Raw genomic sequence first — 27,284 nt, forward strand, 5'->3', positions numbered from 1 at the left:
CTTGAGAAGGATTTTAGCGCTTCCCGCTGCACTTGCTCTAACAGCGGGCGAGAAGAGGAGCCGGTAAGAAACCACTAAGTTAGAAAGCAGCGGCCTCTAGCGGCTCATCTAAGCATTGTTTCCGTGATTTGGTGACTATGGTTACACCTGAAATAACAGGGTAGCTGGGAGTCTAAGTGTTGGGGGTTTTGTAGTAGTTTGAAATATCTAGATTGTTTTGTAATTTGTTTCCTGCTTTTTGCTGGTCACACCTCTAACCTGCAGAGTACAACACTCTCTTTTAGTTAAAAGGGAGATTAGTGGCGTTAAATACAAGGTAATAAAAAGCTGACTCAATGGCGTACTGGACATTCTTCCCAGCATTAACAGAATTTTGTCTTCAAAAAAGAACTCTGGCGAAAGACACTGATTACCATTCCCACTATTTTAGTGTGTGAATTTCTGGCGTCCCTACATATTTCTGTGGACATTAATGATAGATAGGGAGGCAGCCCAATGGGAATGACCCTTGAAGTGCCTTAACCGGTTCTCGACCATCAAGTGAGAAAATTTCCCTCTCCGAGATTCAATTAATCTCCTGTAAGTGAAAAGGTTGGCCTCGGCAGTCTCTAAGAGCCCTCACACCTCATACACACCCGAAGCACGTATGGCCACTCGGAGAGGGTGGGCAACACTTTTCCACAGAATTTCGGTTTAAACGTTTTGTTGAGGTCACTCAGCTAGCCAGTGGCAACACTGTCCCTCCAACGTAGGTATCGCTTTAAAGCTTTTCGTGCTCCTGACCCCTGGCCCTACACATAATATTGCATGTATCACCGCCAAATTAGGGTAATTTTTCCCCCTGCGAAAGGAGAAAGGCCATCTCATGGTGACGAGGTATTTGGGGGAAATTCTGCTCTTCTCACTGTTCCATCACGTAAGAGTTCGAGTTGAACATCTTGCAGCCACTGAATTTTAGAAAAAAAGAGATGAGAAACTGGATTACGCTGAAATCTTAGACACAAATCTACACGTTCTTTTCTGTACAGTAGCTGCTACTCTTCTTTGAAAAGAGGGATTCAGATCCAAGGCCAGAAAAAAGTTTTTAATAAACTTTTATTTTTATATTCAAGATAAAGCATATACACAATTGAATGTGGAAATAAATAACTAGAAATGCTTTGGAAACTTCCATTTCCCCCCTCAAACTCAGTTTTGTTTTTTTTTTTTAAACTCATGAATCTTTTTATTTCATTTTAAGAAATACGGCAACTATAATACTAAGGGGAAAAAAAAAACACCATTTTGTACACAAACATAAAGTTGCCTCTGACTATTGGGTTTAGTTGGCTTTAATCATAACACAAAAAAAGCACACAAGACACAAAAAGACTCTTCAACAGATTTACTCAAACAGCTTTGCTCGAGAAGAAAAAGGCACAGATTTAAGGGGATGACAATGATTATCAAGAATATAGTAAATTGGGGGCTCAGCCAAAAAGTGACACTTTATGAACTAAGTCAGGAAAAATGAACGAAAATGAACGAAATGAACTCTTTCCAATTATCTGCCTTCATTAAAATGAATTCTTAAATTAAATTGTATAAACATATGATATAAAGTTGGTACTCAGGAACTGTCTTTGTATGTTTTCTTTATGTACAAATCTTTGTATACAACTTCAGTGTTCCTTGTACATTTCCTATATACCAAAATGTGCCAGGGCTTCCAAACTGCATGCCCTGAATCCCTGTGGCACTCGCCGGCAGCTGAGCGACCCCAGCGGCTTTCCGCCAGAATACCTGGAGAGTAGGAGGGACCAGTCAAATGTAGTCATCTTCAACCGGCTCCCCATTGACGTCACAATAGTGGATAAAAATTGCCACTACTCGCTGAAACACACCCTTCTTCATTTGACGCATCTCCGAGATTTCCTCTCCTATTGTTTCCATACAGATGTCTGCAGACAGCTGCCCTTTCCTTCGAGGAGCATAGATGGTGCCTTGGAAATTAGAAAGTAAAGGGAAAACACGTATGATTACCAGAATCATTTGGAAAGGCCCTGATTAAGCCGGTCCATGAGATATGCCTATATCCTGTAATGCGATGGGACGGAAATACGTTCAGCTCTTGAAATGGGTCCCCTTATTACAGACATGCCATGTTTGGTGCCCAAGACAGCATGCATGATTAAAGGCCCAAGCTGACAACGCACCAGACAGGTAAGTCATGTATACATGTACGTGTAGTTTTTCAAATCTATTTCTTCACTATATATATATATATATATATATATATATATATATATATATATTTTTTTTTTTTTTTTTTTTTTCAATGTTTATTTGAAACACATTGAAGATGTGTGAGAGAGACACAAAGGGCGAGCAGGGGAGGGGCAGAGAGAGAGGGAGACACAGAACTCGAAGTAGACTCTGAGCTGTCAGCACAGAGCCCGATGCAGGGCTCAAACCCACAAGCCGTGGGTTCATGACCTGAGCCGAAGTCGGACTTTTAACAGACTGAGCCACCCAGGCGCCCCTCCTCCTAAAATGTTTTTTAAAAACTTCCTAGAAATGGGTACTCAAGAGTGCTAACACTCAGAGAAGAACTATATTCAAAAGATCCTTTCATATAATTAGCATAAATGGAACAATTTCAAAATAATATAGTTGACAAACTCTTAATAAAGAGCAAGAAAATTATAAACATTTAGGTAATAAAAATATCTAGCTAGAAAAATCTGTCTCAAGGACTCCTGCCCGCCAACCTTCATATATCCCTAGTAAATCAACTGATTATTGTACAAATTTAGAGCTGCTGTTTGCGGGGGGAGAAGCGAATGCTAACAAAAAGCAAATAAAAACAATTATACGGGAAGCAGTTACAGGCTACACTGCTTTTAACTCAAATGGAGTATGAAGCATCTAACACAGCAGGATATACTCAAACTGGAGAATACAAATCAAGTCAGGTCATAATTACTTTCTTCATCGTCTTCAAAGTCATATCTGGCGAAGCTGTTGGGTTCTGCTGCCCGCAATGATCTCAACCAAGGGAAGTCAGAGATCATGGAATACGGAGCTCCATCCACAACCCCTGAAAGAAGACGACACGTTAACAGCGCTGCGGCCGGGGCAGTAAGGACGGAGCCAAACATGGTAGTGTCCTGTAAGCACAATGTAAAGTGTGCTTTCATTCACGATGGGCAAAAAAGGGCTGGACCAGGAAGGGTCCATTCTAATTCTAGCTCTGCTGCTATTTGGTCATGTGACCTTTGGTCACCCTCTAGTTCCAGGAAAAGCCTCTGTTTTTCCCTCTCTTTATATAAAATGAAGAAGTTGAGACAGGTGCCCTAAAGTCACTTCCAACTCTCAGACTATACAGCAAGTTTAATTTTCTTCTACCTTTTGTGTTTCCACACTGCTTCTGATTAGGTGGGGGATGGCAAAGACTCACACAGGGAGAGCAGGGTTTATCTGGCCCCTGCTACCTGCAGACAGTCAAAACACCCATCACCTTGACAAACTGTAAGGCTCCCACTCCTCTCTTCCTTAAGACCTGTCTCTCCATCTAGTTAGTTAACCAGCTAGTTAATTTAGCTTCCCAGCCATCTGTAAATGCTCACCTTCTAAAGTATAGATTTCTCTCCCCCACGGGTACTTGGGGTATTTCTTTAAATCATCCTCACTTCGCGTGGCTTCAGGGAAGAATTCGTACTTAATGAGCTCTCTGGAGGCAACAAAAAAAAAAAAAATTAAAAATTACAAAACCGGAAATAATGTTGGGGTGTGGGGTAGAAAGGACTGTCAAAATTGTATCAGGCCTAGATTCTAGGGAGCATCTCAAACGAAGTATTAAATAGCTAACAGAAGCAGAAGACTAGAAGAGGATAACATATCTAGTCAGTTCAAAGTTACTTTCTTCACTACCTTCAAAATCCTATCGGGGAAAGAGAGAAAGCCACTCTCTAATCAAATGTCGTTTGTGTAAGGTGCTTAATAAAACATTTATATAACAAAGGCATAAAAAGTCTAATTTTCTGATGATACAAAATGTCACAGTTTTAAGATCTTTAATTTTATCTTTTCCATGCCCTAAGGCTAAAGGAATGAAGTCCAATGTATACGTACAGTCTATTCCTGCAATTTTTCTCTTAAGTTCAGAAATAAAGTTACAAATACGCATGCATGCACTTTAAGTCCCCATTTCCCTCAGTTTTTTTTACATGTTATATTTCATATGTTTCAATGCCTGAAAAGCCCAGACAAGCATCATTTACAATAAAGAACAACTAGGTTGTGTTTCTGGGAACCCCTCCCATAGGCAATGACTGAAAAGGCCTCCAGGGACCACAGATTACTTACTGATTGATGTTTGCTATGGTATCCATCCAGCTGCGGATACGCACTTTGTTCCGGACATTGGGAGGGTTACTGAACTCGTGGATAATACAGATGTGATAGGGGTAGGGACCACTAAAGAGCTTCTGTTCCAATGTTAGTGTGTCCACCTGGGGAAGACATCACAGAGAGGGCTTTGGACAAAGGAAGTGAATGCCTTAGAAATCTAGCTCCTTAGAGCATGAACAATCTTTCTTCGGGACCTCAGTTTTAAAATCTCGGGCAGATTTGAAAGTCAAATAGTCACATTCAGTCCTGAGCACAGCTGGCCATGTGGGGAGTGGGGCTCAGCAAAATTTTTCTACCTGGCAATCTCCCTGATTTCCATCTCATGGTCATATTAATATAAATGCCCACTAAAGCAAGGAATCCAGATGCAGGTAAGTGACCCCAGGGATCCCACTTCGGAGTATGTCTTTCACAGGTGTAGGTACTGGCTGTGTCATAGAGCTGCGGATGTGTACTGTTCTATCCTCTATCCAAACTGGCCCACTGCCAATCCTAATGGCAGAACACATTTCCTTGCCCCCCTTGTGGCCTTTACTCACTTGCTTTCTTCTCATGGAGTGCCCTCTTCCCCATCTCTCTTCTGCAATCCCAGCCTACCATCTTAGTGGCATACGTGTCTACGCCTACCAGAAAGGCAAACTTCTCGAGAGAAGGATGATGCCCTGTGGATTTTTCAGCCCTCAAAAATTATAAACAAAGGATGTGTTTGTTGAAATGAATCTTTTGGGGCCAGGCTCAAACAGTGACTACAACAATTATATACTATTTCCTTTAAACTTTATTTTGGCATCACACCAAGCAGAGTCTTACGTATGTTTGCACTTTTTATCTCCCTCAGTGTTACTGAGAAGTAACTGACATACATCACTGTATAATGTAAGACATACAGCAGGACAGTCTGATTTACCTATACTGTGAAATGTTAACATAACAGGTTCAACTAACATCCATCTTCTCATAGAGATACAATAAAAAGAAAAAAATTAATAAGGAGGATATGACCTATCAAAGGATTGCTTACTATATGCAACTGTTCTAACACTACATATATTAATTTAACTATCACAGTAAGTGTAGGTTTTTAGTCTAATTGTATAGCTGAAAAAACTAAGGCAAAGCAGCTAAGTAATCCGCTCCCTGTCAGTGAATGAGAATGTGAATCAGGCGGTCTGAAACCAGAGTCTGTGTTCTTAACGGGCAACTTTTAATAAGTACTTCAACGACTGCCCTCATCCTGTCGCTTGGTAAGAACCCACAAAAATCTAACAGAGAAACGTTAATGAGGAAGAATGGCAAGGTGGTCTAGTATGGCTAAAAGAACTGTGTAGAATCTAAAGAATCATGACCACGGGTTGAGCCAATGATTAAATCCCAAGTCCAAAAAGGTGGGAGACTTAAAAAAAAAAAAAAATCACTGCAACATCCCTCAGAAAATAGCAGAGCTCGTTACCTGCTGCATCGGGCGGAGGTATATGATGCGGTTTCTCTCAGGAGGCATCCGTAGGATCTGGTCTAGTACTTGATCCATATTCAGTTTCTTGCACTGTGCGTAGTCAAATCGATTTACGATTGGTGCATTTTCTACTTTTAAATGTTTCAGTACCCTGCACCTGGTAGCTACAAAATGGAAACGATAAGCTCCATGAATAGGTCGTACAAAGTAATATAGCAGTCAGTGTACCGCCCACTTGACAATGATCTTTGGAGGACCGGGCCGACTTATATTAGCAAAAGATGCCGCAGACATGAACATCTTTAACACAGGTCAAGTACTCTCATAAAGTACAACTAACAGTTATCAAAGTGATTTGAAAACGTGATTCTGCCCTGTTCAAAAGAAGGTGGTCACCCCCTCCCACTGAAGGAACTTTTTCCTAAGATTTTACTTTGAGGAGTCCACATTCCAGAGAATGACTTTGCTTAACCATACAAATTGTTTAGAAAAGATTTACTGAAAAGAATGAATGATGGTAATGGTTAAATTTTATGGGTAATGTTCAAATAAACCTAGAATAATTTCCATATATTATTTTACATTCACCCACAGGAAATGAGCCGAGTTGATTTCAATTCCTATCATAAGTATAAAAAGAAAACCTTAAAAGACCCAAAAATATTTGGATACTTTGGTCTGAAGCTGTATAGTTCGATGTGGTAGCCACTAGCCACCTGTAGCTTTTTAAATTTCTATTAACTAAAATGCAGTAAGATTAACAATTTAGTTCATCAGGCATTAGCCACAGTTTGAATGTTCAATAGTCACATGTGGCCAGTGGTTACCATATCAAACAGTACAGATACAGAACATTTTCATCACTGCAGAGAGTTCTATTAAAAATGCTGGCCTGAGGGATGTCTGGGTGGCTCAGTCGGTTCAATGTCCGACTTTGGCTCAGGTCACGATCTCACAGTCTGTGAGTTCAAGCCCCACACCAGGCTCTGTGCTGACAGCTGAGAGCCTGGAGCCTGTTTCGGATTCTGTGTCTCCCTCTCTCTGTTCCTCCCCCACTCATGCTGTCTCTCTCCTCTCTCTCAAAAATAAACAAACATTAAAAAAATATATTTTAAAAAATGCTGGCCTGAAAACACGATTAAATATTCTCCCTGTTTAACATGTAAAGTGTAGGATTATAAAGAAAAATAACTGTTATATAATAAATGCATTTAACTGCAACAGTATGCTCAACTTCAGAAAAATATCCCTTTCCTCTATTTTTAACCTCAAAGTTCATTCTAATCCAATTTTTACTATGGACTTCAACTTAGTCCAATTCAAGAGACAATCAGATAGAAGAGATAAAACCATAATCAAACTGATACGCTTGATTTCTTTAATAAGACACCTCATGATGTCCTTGACCCAGATGTCCCCACCTCCCTGTAACCAGCTTGATGTCAGAGGGCTGAGCCAAGTCTCTGCCTTTCTGGCTTATTTTCTCCTTCTGTGACCTGGCAGGAAGAAGGGCAAGCAGGGCAGGGGACAGGAAAGGAGGAAAAGAGAGCGGACAAGATGGTGATACAGGTTTCAATGTGCACCTTTAGAGAAGATATGGGGTGAATGAATCATCAGAGTCAGGCGCCAGTCAGATTCTCCAAGAGACGAACAGAGAAACGAATGAGAGGTCAAAAAGCAGCAGAGTCCAAAGGCTGAGAGGAAGATTCTCAGACCTCAGAGCGGGGAGCACTGCCGGGGTTGCCCTGCTGTTATCACCCCTGAGCTTTTGATGTGCCCCTACTGTGTTTTACGAGTAGACAGTCGTTCAGTAGACAGTCTAAAACTTCATCGGCTGGAATGGAGTAAAGTACCACTCTTAAGGGTGAACATAGGGTCTAGAGTTTTCTAGAATTCGGGAGAGAGGTAGTGTTTATTTCTTAGTTTTATCTCTTCTTTCTGGGATTCTCCTCGTTTATGACAAACTGGTAAGGATTACCTAGCTTTGTTTACTACCAGTAACATAAAAGTGCAAAAAAAAAAAAAAAAAAAAAAAAAAGGAAGCCCCTAATACTGCAATACTAATAGAATAAAAATTAACATCTGGTAAGCTTTTAGAGGTCAGACCCTCTACTACATGTACATGTACATATACACATAGACACACACATGTGCACACACATCACTGCACTTAATCCTCACAAATATGTGTTTATAGGGTAAGCATAATTATGCACACTTTACAGATTGAAAAAGATGAACACAGAGAATATAGAACTTGTCCAAGGCAACAAACATGTCATAGCTTCATAATTCCACACGGATAGATATCAAAACTATAATTTTGAGTGAAAATGAAAAATGGACATACTATATATCTGAAATTATAAAAGCTCACACAAGTTAACACCCTGTTATTCGTTCAGAGGTAAATATGTACGTAAGTAAAGATGGACTGGAAACACGCGGACTGAGAAGAAAAGTGGGGCCTGGACTAAAGATATTATGCCAGGAACTGAGGTGATGATCAACCACGTCAATCAAATCTAGAGCCGTTAAGCACCTCAGGCCCAGTCACCAGTGCCCACAGAACATGAACACAAAAGCTGTCCAATGTCCTACAGCTTGGCAAATGGTAGGGACAGGACTCAAGCTGAGATCTACTGGACTCCGAAGCCCATACATGTTGTTAATCTACTCTGTTAGATCAAGTAACAATTACCATTTGGAGGAAAGCAGAGGAGAGGCTATTTTATAAGAAGAAGCCTCTGCACACGGTCCCTCACAAATACTATGGAGTAACTGAGAATGACAACAAGGACAGAATGACAAATAACCCGACGTAATGATTCCTTGGAAAAAATAAAGAAATGTTATTGTAGTATTTATGAGTCCTTAATTCTTTAAACTCATTCTTGACGCTCTTGTATGACCCAGGCCTTAAGACATACCGTGGATGAACATCATCTTGGGACAGTCTTTTAGCACTAGATCTGTGATTCCACAGTTGGTCATAGTGACTCCAACAAGATTTTTGGATTTTAATACGAGGACCTACAAAGAGAGAAACTTTAAATGATGTATCTTTCTGCAGATGTTTTTTTAAAGCTTAAATGTTTTCACTGGCACAAGCTACGAAGCAGCTGTTACCAATTTCTTCTCTTTTAGGGCAAAAAAATTATATGTATAAAGATGGAATCTGGAGTCATTATTCAAGACCTTGGCTAGACTGAAAGTTAAGCGAGGGTTTTTTTCTTCACCTGCACATGGTCATCCTCAATCACAGGGTCGCTGGTACTGGTGGACTTATCTGCTGTCCGTTTCCGCTTCATGGCATGCCGTGGCTTTGTTTTGGCAACCTCTAGAAAAGGCAAGAGAAAAATCCAAACTTCAGCTTTTAGCTTTCTTTCCTCCAAGAGAATGCGCTCAACTGCGTATGTATGAATTCTGTCAAGGTGACTCTCAAATCTAGGACTTGGTTCCCAATAGAATATAATTGGATTATATCCCAATAGAACATAACTGCTATTTCCAACTGACTATTCCAAAACAACATCACCCTCCAGGATCTCAGACTTCCTGACATCAAATAGGATATCCCTTTTCATGCCTCGGCAATCTAGTTAACATTCCCATCTTTAGTCACTCAACTCATCCTAAAATACTGTTGGTGAATTAAACTCCCTGCTTTCCTGCTAAACCACTTTAAATTACTAACTTAGTAAATTACTAACTTAGTAAGTATGTTTCAAGGGCTGACACCTGTTCTTAATTTTATCCTACTCCATGTCCTGGTCATCTGCCACTGCCAATGCATCTGAAGCCAAAAATCATTCTAGCTCCTTCTGCCCAGAACACCTTTTCCTGACCTCACTTTCTGAAATTCGATCCATTCTTGAAAGGTCTAGCTCAAATACCACCTGCTCTAACAAATCACCTGGGTCCCCAAACCTTATAAATGGTTCTGTAATTCCCTGTAAACTTATTTCTCAACTTAAACCGAAAGCTCCTTGAAGGCAACAAGACCGCTTTATTTCACCTTTGAGTCAATGTCAGCCACTAGCAGTGATCTAAAATGAACATTTACTGAACGAATTGAACTCAACGTTCACCGAAATGCATGACGGATACGTAAATGGAATAACAATAATGGCAAATTATTTACTGAGCACTTACTGTGTGTCAGGCACTTTTCTAAGCGTTTTACTTGTATTAACTAATTGAATCCTTAAAACAGCCCTCTGAGAGAGATTATTCTCCCTGTTTTACACATGAGGAAATAGAGACATGGGACACCAGAAGAGCCTGCCGCCGTGGAAGGGTGGAAGCAGGAGGCAATGCCAGGCCATCTAGTGCTCGTCACTATGCTAGAAAACCTGTGGTCTCATTTATCTGCCAGATCCTTCTTAGTAAGGCCCTGACTCATTTACTAGTGTTGTTGTAACACATGATAGTTTAATTACGAAAGCAAGTGTTATCTTGATTTTATCTAAATGCAAGGTCTAAATTCATCTCTAAAACTTTAACAAGCACATATACATTCTAACACAAGACACTAAAAAAAAATCACCGTCCTCATTTTTGATAAGCATTCTGTAGCAGAGCATTTACTGCATGCAATTAGGTTGATCTTCATGAATTAAATCTCACCACACTGCTTTCATCCTACTTGGTACTTCTGTAACCTCAAACGTCAACGGTTAGCAAGAAAGACAGGGAAACAACGTGCAAATACTGCAAATTCCCAGAGGCTTGGGTTAGAGACGACTCTAGAGATCTAATCTAAGTGCTTTTCTTTTTACACACCAGAACCTTTCCTCCACCATCTGAAATCTTTGGGAAATCTTACTATGCAAACCCACTGGAAGCAGCTGCTCTTGGTGAAACCTAAAAGGGAGCCTCAGAGTTCTACCCATCAATCTTCTGCTAAAGACCCTGAACCCAAACAAAACCCTGGGGTTTCAGAAAAAAGATGAGGACTACTGATCTAGCTAACCCACTAAAGGCCTTCTTCCACAGTATTCCTGAAGGAACGTCACGTAAAATCTCATCATCTTTATTGACAAGGAACCTGCTAAACGCAGCACATGTCACATGGCAGACAAAATTCATAACCAATAATAGGAACTGGTTTGTCTCCCAGTACCCCAAAAATGAAAACAAAAACCAAAAAAAAGTCTGTTTCCATTCCTTCAGGACAATTTCGAAAGTAGAATCTTCTCTTAGCATTCTCTTTTCATGATCTGATTTTCAAACTTTTCACCTTCCTGGATTGCTCTCTTTCCTCTCCCCTTTAATTGATCAGAACATGGGGTTCAAGGTTAAATTTCCTGCTCTCCAGAGTGCCCAAATTGGCAGTTCATATTTTCTAATAAAAGTTACAAGACTGAGTCACACTTTATATGTAGATAAGCATCAAAAACAAAGGCTTCCTTCCCATGGTAAAAGAAAAAAAGAATTTGTCATTTTTTTTTTTTCTTCTCATGCTTCCCTCTTTGTTTAGGAACAATTCATAGTGATTTCATACATCCACCAGCATCAACATACCTCATATGTTGGTTCCTACCACTTATTAAGTTGACAATTATTCACTGAGCCCCAAACCATGTGACACACAATGCTAGAAATTGGGAATAAAATTGCAAACAAGAAGACACTCTCCCTGCCCTCATGGAGCTCAGTCTATTGGAAAGACAGACAGCAAAACACAGAATTATGACACAGTATAGTTAACATTGGCGTAGAAGATGCTACAGAAATACAGAAAACAAACCAATTCAGTCTTGGGATGTCAGGGAAAGAGGTTAGTATTTATGAGAACCATACCATATTAATCTTAAATGCTCTTCTTTGACAATCCAATTAGTTATTTTTGTGATATTTATTTTATAAAGTATACAGTGAGGATACAAAGAGCAACTTACAGTCATTTATTCCGAAAATAAGAATTCACGACATAACTACGTTAGCTTCTAACAGAGTTTTAACACTACATAAGAAAACCAAAGTAAAAGCTCAAACATTTTCTTTGATAAAGTGATATTAAAAAATCCGTAACACTCGATCAAGTTTGTTCTTTTATTAGTCTGTATTTTTCTCCTTAAAACTCTGAAGAGCAGAATGGCCAACAGATATCAAAAACATGCTGGATCAAAAATAGCAAGTTGAAAGCCACTCAAATAACTTGTTCTTTCCAAATGAGATCCAGATAATACTAAAATTAGCACTTTGACATTTCTCTAGAAAAGCTGTTACTGAACGTAAATGGACATTTGTACTGTTTAAAAAATATGAGGAAATCATATATCTACCGTACGATCAGCTACACACACATTAGAAGCCTTCTCAAATTGAAAAAAAATCACACAACAGATGTAATTTACCTAAAAAAGTAAAAATGAGATTTTTTTTTTTTATTTTTAGAGAATTATTTCAGCTAAGACAAGTTCTAGTCCTGAAACAAGTCCGAAGGAAATGGTAAAGAGGGTAACAGAACATGAATGATTTACATTAAAAATAAAAACAAAACAAAACCCCCCAAAACAGCAGCAACTGAAAAGTTTACTCAGGGACAAAAGACAAAATGGGAGACAGAACAGTGCCTAAGTGGGAAGACTCCATGCTGTAAAAATGACAATTATCTTTTCAGTAGATCGATGTAATGGAATTCTAAACAAAAACCAAGATTTGCTTGTGGAGCCTGACAAAATCATTATAAAATACAACCATAAAAGTGAATGAGACATGCATGACTAGACAAGGAAATTTTGAAGAAGAAGAAGAATGAAAGAGGACAGAACACGGGAACAGAACAGAATGGCCAGAGATAAACCTAAGTATATGTAAAGTACATGATAAAAAAGCATCTCAAAAGAATGAGAATGGAGGTCAATGAATAGTACTGAAATAACTTAGTGATAATTTGGAATAAAAAAATAAAGCTCACCGCCTGCAGGTTAAAATAAAGAGCTAAAATAAACAAATGAAAAACAAATCAGATGTAAACAATGACTGGAGGCATATTCAAGGAAGGTCTTCCACAGCAGAAAAATAAAGAAATCAGAAAGGGGAAACTTGTAGATGTGACTTTACAACCATGAAAAACCATGCAACAAAAGGCATCGTCATGGGGAGTTTCCGTTTAATGGGCACACAGTTTCCACTTGGGAGGATGAAAACGTTCAGATACATGGTGATGGTTGCAAAACAATGTGAATGTATTTAATGCCAAAGAAATGTATACTTCAAAATGGTTAAAATGGTGAATTTTATGTTATGCATTAAAAAAAAAACAAAAAAAACCGATATGATAAAACACTTAAAATTCCAGCTTGGGGAAGTATTTTCGTCGTACGCCAGAACTAGTGTCTGTAAACCGTAGTGAAATGTTGAAGTAGAACTTATATTTAATTATGAGTTTATGCTACTATGATGATTAGCACATAGTGAAGGAAGAGCTCATATTTATCTTATGAAAGCTTTTTTTTTTTTTTTTTTTTTTTTAGTTTAGCTCCACATGATTCGATAAGCTCAGTTCTATTTGGTAAACAAAAACACCCTAACTACATTCTGGAGCGGATTTTAAGATTTTAAAAGTGAGGGAGACCTGGAAAAAATTAAAATATATTATTATTCATTGATAGCTATTCATGACTTAATAAAAGCAGGAGAGATTACTTAAAAATGTCAGAAATAAAAACTATGGTTGAGAAATGTGCTTACCCCACCCAACCCAATGCCTTGACATATACATCATAAATATTAATGAAATTACACACATACATACATACATATATATGTTTTCAGTGTATTTTCACCAAAAAGAATTCTCAGCTACATTACCCACTTACCTGCTCATCTCTTAGCAAACCTACCTGGAAGCAAAACTAGATTTCAGGAAAAACTACTAAGTACTGCAGAGGCAGACAGAGGGGCAAACCCCTATGTTACGTTCCCCAGCCTCGGCAACTTGAGGTCCTCACCCTTTGGCTAAGGTTTAAAGCTTCACTGAGGGTTACGACTCCCCTCAGTGTGGGATGGGAGCAGAGTTACACGGGACTTAGACATCAGCATCAGTACTGTATTTAGGGTCAATATACACACACTTATATCTCTCTTAGCGGCTTGACTATTTGGGTTTTCCTGGGGTAGATGTTTTACAAGCTCTTTTACACACCTCCCTCCGCCCCCGCCCCCACCCCCCACCGCTGAAAATTAGTTCAAACTCTGCATGATTGATCACAGATCCCCCAACACACAATTCAATCCGCCAAACTGGCTTTAGGCAAGAAAACATATAGAATGAGCTCATGCCCTTGTCAAGGCCTAACCTGCAGTCGCTAATCCTGGCAGCATTGTCATACCTGACTCAGATACCAGCGGTACATGGGAGAGTCTGCTCCTCGCCCTTGTTAGGGGCCTCCGAGGGTAGTCTTCATTAGACTGCACGTCACAGCTCTCAGGCTGGGAGCTCCCCCTCCTGTCCTCACCTGTAGCCCCAGAGCCACTCCCATTAGTCCTCTCATCATGTGCTGGGCCTGAAGACCCCCCTTGTGGCAGAGTCCTAAAGGAAAAGGCGGATCTCGTACCATCCGGGCCATTCACAACACAGGCTCGGCTGGTTGAAGGACGTTCCTCATCAGAACACCTGCTAGTTCTCCTTTGGGGTTCCTGGGGCCTGTGACAGCAGCATCTGGGGCAGACAGAACTCTCTGCATCTCCCTCCTCCATGGCCTCAGAGTCCTCTGACCCACCGGGGGAGCAGACACACTGCCTGGACACATCCACTTCTGAGGGGCTAGGCTCGGAAGAGCCGCCGCTGTTCACCGTCCTTACAAAGTCGGGGCTTTGAGAAGCAGTGCTGTGTGAGCTGGAGGCTCCCGCTGTGCTGGCGGTGGCGCTGCTGCAGCTGGGATACACATCCTTGTTTTTTTTCTTTTCAGGAATATCCCTAGCTGCTTTCATATCGGCTTTGATCTGCTCACTGGTGACCTGACAGCCTTTCTCACAGCTGCTTTCCTCGAGGGGACACTGCTTCGACTGGCCCATCTGATGGGAGCTGTACCTCTTTCGAAGTGGAGTCTTGCCTTTTCCACTTACTGCTTACAGAAAAAGAAGAACGGCCCGAGGAAAAGAAAAGATTTCAGTACAAATTCTGGACAAAAGGCAAGAGTAAATCTGGAACAGGAAACAACGTACACTAGTTTTCCTAGAGCATAATGGTGACATCACTCAGCTGCTCAAAAAACTCCCTGTGGTCTCTACTGCCTACCTGGTTTATTCTCCTCAGTTCAGCCTCCAAGGCCCATCATGATCTAATGCCAAACTACCCTTCTGGTTTCGTCCCCTCTATATACACTCTACATGCTATAGCCCAAACCTGTCTCTCAACCTACCCTGCCTTGCTACCTCAGGGCCTTTGTTCTCACCAATTCTTCAGCCTTCACCTCTGTCCAATCTCTTCTGCACCCCCACCCAAAGCCCCGTAGTATATGCCCTGTAATATTACTGTTTAGATTTCTGACCCAACTCTTCGACCAGACTAGAGGTTCCCTAGAGAGAGAGGGGTCATGACGTCTTCATCTCTGCATCCCTCACTGCACTTAACATAGTACCTGGGGCACAGTAAGGCTCAATGAGTACATAAAAGAATACTTCAATAAGATTTTGTCTGGCTGACAGAAAATCTAGTTCCTAAATTCAGAAACTGAACTTTCTAGGAAACATTAGTCAGCTGGTCACATTCCTTTTCCTAAATTTGAGTTTCTGTAAAATCCCCTTTCAACCACAGTGTGAAGATACCCGAATTTCTGTAAAGGAACAAAATGAGAATTGAGTAATCAGTCATTGGTTAGTAAACGATTCCAAGTCTAAAGAACCGAGCTTTCCACACAGAAGTGTGTATATATTGCCGGTTCAGTGTTAAATGTATACTGAGCACTCAAACACATTAAGGTGTAGGGTACCCAAGGGAAATTAGTGGACAATTTGTATAGAAACCTCATCCTTTCTCATAGTGGTAAGCATGTGGTTCTGAGAAACAGAGGGGAAGGAGAGACAAGGAAGAAGAGTGAACTGAAGGTTAAGACAATTATAGTTTCTTGGTGAGGAAAAAGGGTAGAAGGCTGTTGACTAAGATACAAAGGGAGGCAGGGATTGTAAGAACACACTTCAGGACTCCCTCAAGCACCAAACTAGCCACCAACATTCACTAAGCACACCTGGACAGACTGTCAACTGGGGAGTGGTTGTCTCCTCACTGCTCTGGATGCCTCGGGGGTCATCCCCCATGTGAGGCCCAGGCCTCTCACTAATCCCTGGTACCCTGATGCCACAAAGCCTCTACTGTGGAAGTAATCCTCACGTCTTTTCTTCCCTGAGCCTTGATTCCAGAATATTTTTGTTGTGCTACACCTGCCCTCGAGAGCACCACCCAGATTCCCCTCCCCCTTGGGCTACTGCCCTTCTCGCCTCCTGTCACATTCCATAAGGATACGTTAACTGCACCACAAGTTGTGGTAAGGACACATTATACAAAGGTCAAGTGTGTCTGCCAATTCTCATGATGACTCCCACTAACAGGTCCCGGCAAGACAACATCTCTCACCTGACAATTCCCTGGACTGCACGGACTCTCCAGATTTTTCTTCACGCTCAGAGTAACGCCGAGCACCATTCTTAGGAATCCAGACTTCTTGGAGTTCTAGACTGTCTTCCTCATCATCACTCTCTGAATCATGAACAGTAATTGGGGTTGGTTTTACGACACGCTGAAGACCACTGGGTCCTAAAACAAAAAAGCACAGGCCGAACAGTTACTTTTTGCCAAGAAGAAAGGCTGTCACTTTAAGTACTGTTGCCAGGGATCTGGACTCACGGAGATGCTATGGCTCTAAGTAGTCTCTCTTACCACTCACATTAACGGAATACACGCTTGGATAAGATACTGGGAAGCACTTTAAAATTTAAAGCATTGTGAAAACCTTGAGTATGATTAATATGCCAACCAACAGTATGCATTTGTAAAGGCAGATCAAGACAGAAGATCGTACAGCAGCCCCCTTCAGGACCTTCACTGTTTGAAAAAGTCACATAAGTCATCCTAAAAATAATCCTATTGAAAAAATAGGCTATTCTCCCAATTTTGCAAATGTATGAATGAAGACAAAGGAAACAAGGCCGAACCTCAGACACCTACAGGACTGGTGAGAAGTCTCTGCCTTCTTTAACTGAGCATCACACTATCTCACTGGATACATCAGGTATGTTCTTGAAAGGCTCGATGCATGTTACGGTTGGGTTATTTGAGTATCTGCATTTATGTAAAAAATGTTTGCTCTGTTTGGTAGTATACCTTAAAAACGTTTAGTTCTTATGACCCAATTCTCTCTGAAAAATGACTTAAGTTCACTCCACCGATAAAATGTAAGCTCCAAGGAACCTTGCCTGTCTTGTTCCTGTTACACTGTACAATGCCTGGCCCAGAGTAATACTCAGTTAATATTTGTTGAATAAGTGACTGCATCTGTAAGACACTTAAAACAAGGACAGTTAAAATATTTTCAATTCAAAGACAAGGTGGCATTCCAACAGACCAGGAGTGCAAAAATTTGAGCTGTAATTTCAGTTCTGTCCCCTGATGATCGGGGAAGTGGTCTTAAACAAGTTATGCAAATTCATTCTGAAACACTATTAGTTTCTCCACCTGTAAAATGCAGGGTTGTATAAGGTCATCTTCCGGGGCCTTATGACTCTATCGCCTGCCATAAGTCACCCAACGGCAAATGGAGACTAGATCTTGCTCTGTTAACTAAACTGGGTCAACCTCTCCACTCCTGCTCCTCCCCACCAAAATGAAGGGAGAGAGAGGACAAGCAAAATACTTAATCAGGTCATTTATTTTCTCCATCACAATTTGAGGGCTGTCTTTCTACATAAACACGCATGTGTGAACACCAATATAGAAAGAGGAGTTGTTACCACAGTTACGCAAAATAACTAACCAGACCTTAGTAAGATACATAAATGTGCAGCAAGACCACCACTCTAACACAGGTAGGCCTCAATAATAAATAGCATATAACACATCGTTAGCTACAATATTAAAAAAAAAATCACGCTGAGTGCTTTACTTTCATTAGAGTCAGGCCTGCGTTTTCATAACCACGAATGTGGGAGTCACAGGATTACCTGCTTGCTCCTCGTCAACATCCACAGGGATGACCGCCTGACTGCGAGCTGCCGTCTCCCGTCCGCTCGCAGCCACCACCTCTCCGTCTTCTGGCACCATGTCTTCCATCTCATTCAATGCTTTAACAAAAATAAACACAAAGTGAAACAGGAGAGGTCTACAAAAACCAGCACAGCAGGCAAGTCTGGGGCACCCCAGAGAAATGAACGGCCCTGTGATTATTAGGCCCACTCGGGAAGGACAGCCTGTAACTGGGCTTCGTGAGACCGACCGTGAACAAGGAGCACTCAGTTATTCCATGGGACAGGAAATCATGATGGGAAAGGAGCACGTGGGGGAGCGAGTCCATCACCGGAGGACGAGAGCAGGGAGAACGGCACACAGCCAGCAGAAGAAAAGCACCACGTTCATTCCTGAAGAGGTTGACAGGAATGGCTCTATGAGGCAGCTGTGTGCCAGCTACCGGAAGCCTTATGATCATTTTATAAGCGATGACAGTACTTGCCAGCTGAAACCACGACGTATTGGGCAAGCACGCTCAAACTGTACGTGTCCTCTCCTACTCTCTGGAGGCTGTGGTATCATTTTTGGCTAACACGTGACAAGGATTACCAACAAATAAACTAAGTGCACTTTGAAATTTTAGTACCACTCAGGTGTTTGGCATCAAAGAATTCGTGGCAGTTACTAATGCCTATACGTGAACGAGAACGTGTGATTTTATTTACATTTTCCCAGAAGACGAGCGCAGTTTCAGACCAATAACCTCAATCAGTTTATCCTCTTAAGATAAAATGGTCACTTTTCCAAGAGGACCCTAAATAAAAGAATTCCTGGCTTTGCCAGCTTTTTACAAGATTGAATTCAAATCCCTCAAGTCAGCATTCAAGGCCGTCCATCTAGTGCCCTCTTACAGCCTAAGCCTGTATGCCTGATCTCAGATTGAGTCAGGATAACACCAGTACCATCCTTCACATTACAGCTCGGCCATGACACAGGGCAGCAGAGACTGTGTCCACCCTGTTCGTCACTGTATCCTCAGTACCTAGGGGTGCTCAATGACTATGGCTGGCAAATCAATCAACCAACCAACCATCTGGGTGAAATGAACAAACCAACAAAGAGAAAACAAGATCCTGTTCTGAAAGAACTAAAGAATCTACTTAGGTAGACAAGACAAACTCATACAGTCAACAAACAAGGCAAAATAGGATTATGACAGAAGACACCATTCAGCTAGGTGTCTCTGGAATATACAACAGTGAAATCTGAGATTTTATGGGGACAGTGGGATTTGCTTTGGTCTTTAATATACACTGAAACACATTCCCCCCCCTATGTTCGGCCCCCCATCTCCAATTCCTGCCAGCTCTAGCCCTCAATATTCTACATTTAGTGCCCAAAGGTGGGCTGACCTTGCATACAAACCTGTCATGATAAAAAACCAATCAATTTTCTTCATTTAATTCTTATGAGCAGTTATGAACAGCAGTTGGTAATCAACGTGTCCATACTCTAACCTTACTTATTTCTTAAAGCAATCTTGTAAGGGCACTATTATTAGTCTCCTGTATGCACAATTAAGGAAAAGGTTAGTAATCTGCTAGGATTTGAACTGAGGTGTTTCCTGAACCTACAATATACGGACAGTGAGTAAATGGAGAATTTATAGTCCCTGCTCTCAAAGAGAATGCACACATTCTAACAGAGATGTCAGAAATGCAGAATAAGGTCAGAAGAGACTTGCTAAGTGCTAAAAAAGTCCAACTGCAAGGGGAATAATGACAAAAAAAGGAACAACTGGTTTTCCTGGTGGGCAGGGAAGTTTTCACTGATATGAAGTGATACTTCCTATACACCAGGATGCAGGTTACATTTTCCTGGAGAGTAAGTATCCCGGTGATAAAAAAGAAAAAGTGTTTGTGTTGAGATGAGGGTGTAAGAGCAAACAAGGCTAAACAGGTAGCCTGGACCCCAAATTGTGAAAAGCTTAGAAAGCCTCGCTGAAAAGCTTACAATTATTTCTCCCAGACAGAGGTGAACCATCAGAGAAGTACATTCCTATGTCCATGTGATAAGGTTTTTTAGGTGTTTAATATCATATCCAAAAGTTACTTTATACTTAATTTCTTTCATGATCTTCATTCATTTGAGTATTTATTAAGCATCTACCACAACGTGCTACTGTTCCAGGTGCGAAGAAACAGTGATTATATTCAAGATCTCTATTCTCATGGAGGTTACTCCAATTGGGGAAAGGAAGAACTATTAATAAACAATAATAAAGAGATCTGATAGTAATATTTAATGTAACAAAAGAGAATAAATTGGTGGCTACTTAAGGTGGAAAGTTGGTCAGCAGGTACAAACTCCTGACGGCAAGTCATGAGGATGTGACCGACGTACAGCATGGTGGTTTACAGCTAATACTGTACTGCATATGTCAAAGTCACTGACAGAGTAGATCCTAGCATTTCTCGTCACAAGAAAAAAGGCTGTAACGATGTATGGTGGCAGATGTCTACTAGACTTATTGTGGTGATCATTTCACAACATATTTGTAAGTATCATCATGTGGTACACCTGAAGCTAGCATGCCAATTGTAACTTAATAAAAAGGTGGTACGGAAAGATATCTCTGAGATTAACATTTAAACTAAGACCTAATACCAAGAAGGAACCAGCCATGCAAAGATGGAGGGAGGGCCATCCTGAGAGGCAGCAGTTAGTGTAACAGGAGGTGCGAGCCTGGCTCACAACAAGTGTGGTGGGTGAGGTGGGGAGCAGCACGAGGTGAGGACAGGCCAGATCACGTAGGGTTTTATGGCCCAAATCAAGAAACTGGATTTTTTTCCTAAGGCAATAGGAAGCTACTAGAAAGTCTGAAGAAAGGGAGCCATGTCGCCTGGTATATGTTTTTTTTTTTTTTTACATTTGTTTATTTTTGATAGAGAGAGATAGAGCACAAGTGGGGGAGGGCCAGAGAGAGAAGGACACAGAATCCAAAGCAGGCTCCGGGCTCCGAGCTGTCAGCACAGAGCCCGACTTGGGACTCGAACTCACAAGCCGTGAGATCATGACCTGAGCCCAAGTCAAAGTCGTACGCTTAACCGAATGAGCCACCGAGGCGCCCTGTCTGGTGTATGTTCTAACAAGACTGCCCTTGCTGCTCTAAGACTTAATTTTAGCTGATCAAGAGAGAAAGCAGGGAGACCAGTCTGAGAGGTATTAAAGCCTGATGTGGCACAGTGGTGGTACAATGGGCAAGGAGAATGGAGAACAAATGGGGAGATTTTTAGAAGATAGTAACAAGTCCTTGTCATAGAGAGCAAGGAGGTGGTGATAAAGAAAAGAGAGGACATGATTCTTGGTTTAGATGCTTTTGTGTCATGATATTTTATCATCAGGGCAGTACATTTTTTTCAGAATGATTTTAACTTACAGAAATTATGTAAACAATCTTTTAATCAAATATCAACGTTTACCAAACGTTTTGTTCAGCTGAAATGTTATCTCGGTTGTAAAAAATCCTGTTACAAAACATAGTCATAAACCTTAACGGATCTGAGCTGTTTTTACAGATATATAACTGGTCTCTTTTATATAAAACCTGATTAGAAATTTATAACCTTTATTAAATGTTGTAAAAATAAAGGAGAACTCACTGCCTTTTAACAAAATGATTTTATATGTAACCATTTCTAGTATCAGAAATATTTACTGGTTAACAGTTATCTGCCCAAAATATAAAATAAAATGCATTTACTGTGATTTTTTTTTTTTTTTTTTTAACATTGTAGCTCATTCTCGGGCTTCAAATATAAGGATTTTCCGAAAATTAATGGTTCTCAAATGGCGGCTCCAGACCAGCAGCATTAGCATCACTCGGGAACTTGTTAGAAATGAAAAGTTATCTGGCCCCACCCAGCCCTACTAGCTTGGACCCTCTGAAGGCTAAGCCCAGCAACCTGTGTTCTGACAAGTCTTCCAGGTAATCCTGATGCACTAAGGTTTGAGAACCACTGCCAAAAACAAAGGCTGCAGAACAGTTTCACTTAGATTAATTTAGGTTAATGGAGGGCAGAGGGCAGTGGTGAAGGAAGGGAGCAGGGTACACAATTTTTAAAAGTAGGTAAGTACCCGGGATTTATGTGTTAAATCAAGATAGAAATTTGGTAAAATGATATATAGGCAAAACTATGCTTTGTAGTTATAATTACTTCAAAGGTAATTATATTAAAGCAATTTGGCAACATGTGTTAGCAATTACAGAAGCATGATTTTGACACATGGTCATTTTATGGCAAATTACTAAAATATGGACACCTACTCCTGTTTTAGAGTGTTGTAAAACGCAGGTAATGAACTTACATTTTCAATTAACATAACTAGCCCATAATAAAGCATTCTAAATCTTAAGAATTTTGGAAGCGCAAATATAAGAATAATATTCTTATCAAGTTAGAATGTCCTGATAAGTCAATATAGTACTCTACAAGCAATAAAATCACTTTCTGAAGCCCTACATCACCTTAATGATAATGTTCACTGAAAAACAGGATTATAGGAGTTTATAAACAAAGACACTTAACTTATGCAAATTAAATGGCTTTTAAAATTCTACAATGCCCTTCTTTTAAACTCTGCTACTCCATGCAAGCTGATGAAGTTTAAATACCACAAGACAATAAAGAGTGGGGGCCTCTGCTTCATTCTGGGGTTGTTCCAAAAACCAGGTAGTGGCCCATGCATGAAGACTTTTCAAATTGTAAATTGAGTTAAATCAACATGTCAATACCACTTTCAAAACTCAAGTAATTTTTAAGCTACTGTTAAGTTCGCATGTAGAGTAGAAGCATCAATGTCAGTCATTTCAACAAATGCTAAGTCCCACTCCCTGTACTGCTATTTAAATTATATTTTTCTTCACTTTTTTATTTGAAATCTTTCCACTTCTGGTTTTGATCAAAAGTCACATCCCAGCTCCTTATTTCTTACTTAAAAGAATCAAACTGGTAAATAATATAGTAACAAATACAAATAAATATTTTGCCAACTCAGAGAGACGTGTGGAACCAATGTATATGACCATAGGCATTTCTCTACAAGTGCTGCCATCATCTTTGGTGTTCCTGGCCTTCCTCTGGTTGAAACTGTTTGATTCTTCAATCTAGGCATTTCTGTATTCATTCCTTTTGCTTCTTAGCCTTTCATGGCATTTGAAGATAGAGTACCTGACAACACTATACCTCAAAATGTGGTCTGTATGCAAGTGTCTCATCTCCTGAGATCTTAGTTTCACATGTTAGTAAGGTTCCACTGCTCTCTCATGAACCAAATACAGTGTTCTTGCACACGTTTTGATCTCTGCTGCACCAATATGTGATTTCATAAAGGAAGGCATTCTCCATTCTGTACTGAGAAGCCTATGGCCATGTAACTTCCTGGAGACTATCATCTGTCCAGTGCATCCACTCCAACCACGATGGGGTCCCTAGGATTTGGGGAGGTCTGCACTGCGGTTGCTGTAACAGTTTCTCATCGATGGTCTGTGTCCTCTGAAGTCCAGGTCCTCATGGTGCTATGTGATGGTACTTAGGGACAAGAAGGCAAAGAGACAATACCTGACCTCACTCTCCCTCCTTCAGTCCTAGCACCTGCTGACTCTGCACTTTTGTTTTTGTATTTTGCAGGGAGGATGTCAGGGGAGAGATTTAACCCTAAGTTTAAAATTCCTAAAAGTACTCATGTAGAAATAAAAAGGATAAAGTTGTACATAACTGTAAATTACCTCAAGAAGTAAGAAGATTGAAGCTAGAAATAAAGGTTAGGAATTCGTTAGCATATAGTTGGTACCGAAGCTGGCGGTGAGTGAGCTCATCTAGAGAAAATGTGTAGAGAGAGACAGACAGATGGAGAGTCAAAGTAGAGTAGAGAAGGTGCCGCAGGCAAAGGAAACTGAGCAGACACGTCCAGTGAGACACTACGAAAACCAGGAAGATGGTTTCAGAGATGCCAAGAGTTATCTAAGGAAGGTAGCAGTGGACAAGAATGACAAATGCTGCTGAGATGTTAAATAAGATGCAAGCGGAGAAATGACCATCATCTTTCTTAACAGAGCCACTGGTGACCTTACCGAGAGCCAAAATGGAGAGTTCTGCAGAAAACATGTGCAGCGAGAAAGTGAAGACAATGCCTACAGATGACTCTTCAGTCGGGACCTATATTCTTGGAGCAATCCCAAAGGGAAGCGTGCTCAACACACAGTGTGCTTTCATGATGAAAGCACTTACAGAAAACCTCAGGGCACCCTATTTCTCATTAATTACTGTGTCCAAGAAAATGAGCAAAAGGACAACGCTAACATGATGGCGTGGAGAGATTCTTTTTCCAGTTCTTGAGGGTCAACCGGGAAACTGGAAAACGTGGTAAGAACACAACTTCCCTCCATCCTCACTCACCAACAGAGGGGCAGATGAAGCCTAACTGAGAACACAGGGGCTGGACACAGCAGGTGTTTAGTCAATACTGAAGAGCTGCATGGATAATTACGTAAGTGAATCCAACAGGTCTTTATTAGCTCAGGTACCTAATATGTTGGGTGGCTGTTGAGACTTAATGATGAAAGGCAAGTGAGAGGTGCCCAACACAATATCTAGCACGTGACTGGTATTCATTTTTGTCGGATCTAGGAACATCCAAAAATAGTCTCCACAATGAAATTCAATTTACCTATTTATCGGTCAGGGAGATAGAATGGGATGCTCTTTTGCCCAAATCCTGAAAGTTAAATTTCAGTTAAGCCAGGCCTCTAAGGCTCACTGTACCCAAATTCCACAGCATTGATGCGTCCTTCCCATTCTGTATGCACCCTTACAGATTTTACGGACGAGACGCATCATGGCTTTGAAACGAATAAGCAGACAGGCACATTTCATCCACCACCCACCCCATCTGCCCAACCAGGTCCCCACAATGTGTAAAGTGACAAACTGAAACGGGGGAAGAAGGGAACAGAACAGGGTCAGTCAGAGAAATATAATCCAAAGTAAAAATCATTTCTGTTTGGAGCTCACAAAAGATCTGGGTTACCGTCGGCTGCAAACTGCTGCTCTCCTGGCTGCAGGTCTGGCCGGAAGTCGTTCTCCTCATCGGAGTCATCTGGATGATGGTGATTGTTATCGTGGATGTTGGCATTATTCTGGGCATTATTGTCATTGTCATTGTTGGAGTTCTGGTTGCTAACAAGGGCCGAGGAAACCCCGATTCCTGTGCCTGCACTTAGACCAACTCGAGCACAGCCCTAAGGCAAGACGAAACCACATGCGTGTTCATTGAAGTTAGTACAGAACACTTCATTTTTAACATTCCTTCATCTTTATGTAAGAATATTTACATAGCACGACTTTCACATATGCATAAAGGACCTTATTAAAGGCAAGCAAGACAAAGTGTTATCAGTCTGGATTTATAGGTGATGAAATGCACAGTGGAAAGAGGTCTGTGCTATAGCTGTGACCTGAAACCCCACATTCTAACCTCAAATCCTGAGCCTCCCCCCACTATATTGTACTGCTTCCAACAGTGGGAATGTGACCATTAAGAACTGAGGAGAGGGGCTCCTGGGTGGCTCAGTTGGTTAAGCATCAGACTTCAGCTTAGGTCATGATCTCACGGTTTGTGGGTTCGAGCCCCGTGTCGGGCTCTGTGCTGACAGCTCAGAGTCTGGAGCCTGCTTTGGATTCTGGGTCTCCCTCTCTCTCTCTGCTCCTCCCCAGTTTGCACTCTGTCTCTCTCAAATAAATAAACATTAAAAAAAAAAAAAAATTAAGAACTGAGAAGAGAAAAAAAAACTGAGGAGAGAGAAGATAATTAGTTGAAACATCAAGTTTTTATTACAGGGCGAATGAAGTGTTATTTGTGAAGTAGTTTAAAAATAACATTCTGAACAACTAGACAATCTCAGATTTTTCAGGATATGCACAGGAAAGAGAACAGCAAAGTAAAACATTTCCAAAATAAATCCCTAATCCTTATTTATATCTGAGGTTCCTTTTTTTTTTTTTTAATGTTTATTTATTTTGAGAGAGAGCCTGAGTACAAGCAGGGGAGAGAGGCAAAGAGAGAAAAAGAGAGAGAATCTCAAGCAGGTTCCATACTATCAGCACAGAGCCTGACACAACTGGGGGTCAGGGGGAGGCTCGATCTCACAAACCATGAGATCTTGACCTGGGGCCAAAATCAAGAGTCAGGCACCTAACCTACTTGAGACACCCAGGCACCCCATATATTTGAGGTTCCTAAGTAAAGATTTATTCTCCCAACTAACTGAGTAATAAATTTGGCTTGGCTCAAATTTCCACCATTGCTTTTACCTTAACCTTGTTTGTAGAACTGACAGAGACAGCTTTCCACTTACATTTTCCTTCCCCTTCTCTGGAGACCCCTTACCAGAACAAGGGACCATGTAACACTATAACCTTTATGCCTTCACTGAAGCTAGCAGTAAAAAGTCTAATTATAATGTAAAGGCATATTATTAGAAAGAAAATCACTTAGGTTTTGTGTTTTTCCTTGAGTATTAAAACAAATAAAAAATCCCACAAATGTGACTTACTTTGGGTGGCTCACGAAACATCTGGTCTAGCGAAATAAACTCCAGGCTGGGCAACAATTCAATAAACTGGCCAAAGGAGTCCAGCTTCAAAGCGTGGCACCGCACTAAGTTGATATCAACCAATCGAGTCCATCTTGAGTGGTCTGTTGGAGAAATGGCATGGCCAGAGAATTTAACTAACATTTTCTCCATTTTCTCCACTACAGATGAATTTTGCTATAGGTCACAAATACTTTCCAATCCTTTTTCTTTAAAGAACTTTGCTCTTCTCTCATGATCTCAAAAACTTGTTGACTAACCTATGATGTTTCCTTACCTAATTTCACTGTGAGAACTACATGGCTTGGGAACCATTAACTGGAAACCAAGTCAGCCTTGATTTAAAATGTGATCCATTCAACAACCTACAGGCCTCTTCAACAATAGGACACTAGTTAAAAAGATGTTGGTGCATTCATTTAATACAACATTATGCAGCTCTTTTAAAAGAATGAAGTAGAATTGAGTATTGCTATGGAAAGCTCTCCCAAATATTCCGAGTGTGAAAAACAAGCTACAGGAGAGGATACACATAGTAAGGTCCTTTTGTATATATAAATCATTTTGAAATGCAATACATGTATAGGCTGCAATATGCACAAAATAATCTGTCC

The 27,284-nt window shown here is 40.7% G+C and overlaps 1 protein-coding gene across 5 annotated transcripts in view; it reads right to left on the minus strand.

The window, feature by feature from the left end:
• Positions 1-1,078: 1,078 nt before the first annotated feature.
• FBXO38 (F-box protein 38) overlaps positions 1,079-27,284 on the minus strand; it is a 56,370-nt gene continuing 30,164 nt past the window's right edge. For 3 of the 5 annotated variants that reach the window (XM_030329859.1, XM_030329866.1, XM_030329873.1), the window contains exons 11-22: positions 26,632-26,774; positions 25,107-25,317; positions 18,014-18,133; positions 16,431-16,610; positions 14,188-14,922; positions 9,085-9,185; positions 8,776-8,878; positions 5,843-6,009; positions 4,348-4,493; positions 3,609-3,712; positions 2,966-3,079; positions 1,079-1,982 (exon numbers count right to left, since the gene is read on the minus strand). In XM_030329859.1, the coding sequence (XP_030185719.1) occupies positions 1,804-1,982; positions 2,966-3,079; positions 3,609-3,712; positions 4,348-4,493; positions 5,843-6,009; positions 8,776-8,878; positions 9,085-9,185; positions 14,188-14,922; positions 16,431-16,610; positions 18,014-18,133; positions 25,107-25,317; positions 26,632-26,774 (2,303 nt within the window). In that variant the 3' untranslated portion in view covers positions 1,079-1,803. The remainder of the gene's footprint in view (positions 1,983-2,965; positions 3,080-3,608; positions 3,713-4,347; positions 4,494-5,842; positions 6,010-8,775; positions 8,879-9,084; positions 9,186-14,187; positions 14,923-16,430; positions 16,611-18,013; positions 18,134-25,106; positions 25,318-26,631; positions 26,775-27,284) is intronic. The other 2 variants (XM_030329881.2, XM_032594406.1) reach the window with 2 other exon arrangements.

This window comes from Lynx canadensis, chromosome A1, assembly GCF_007474595.2.
Source record: "Lynx canadensis isolate LIC74 chromosome A1, mLynCan4.pri.v2, whole genome shotgun sequence".
NCBI lineage: Eukaryota > Metazoa > Chordata > Mammalia > Carnivora > Felidae > Lynx > Lynx canadensis.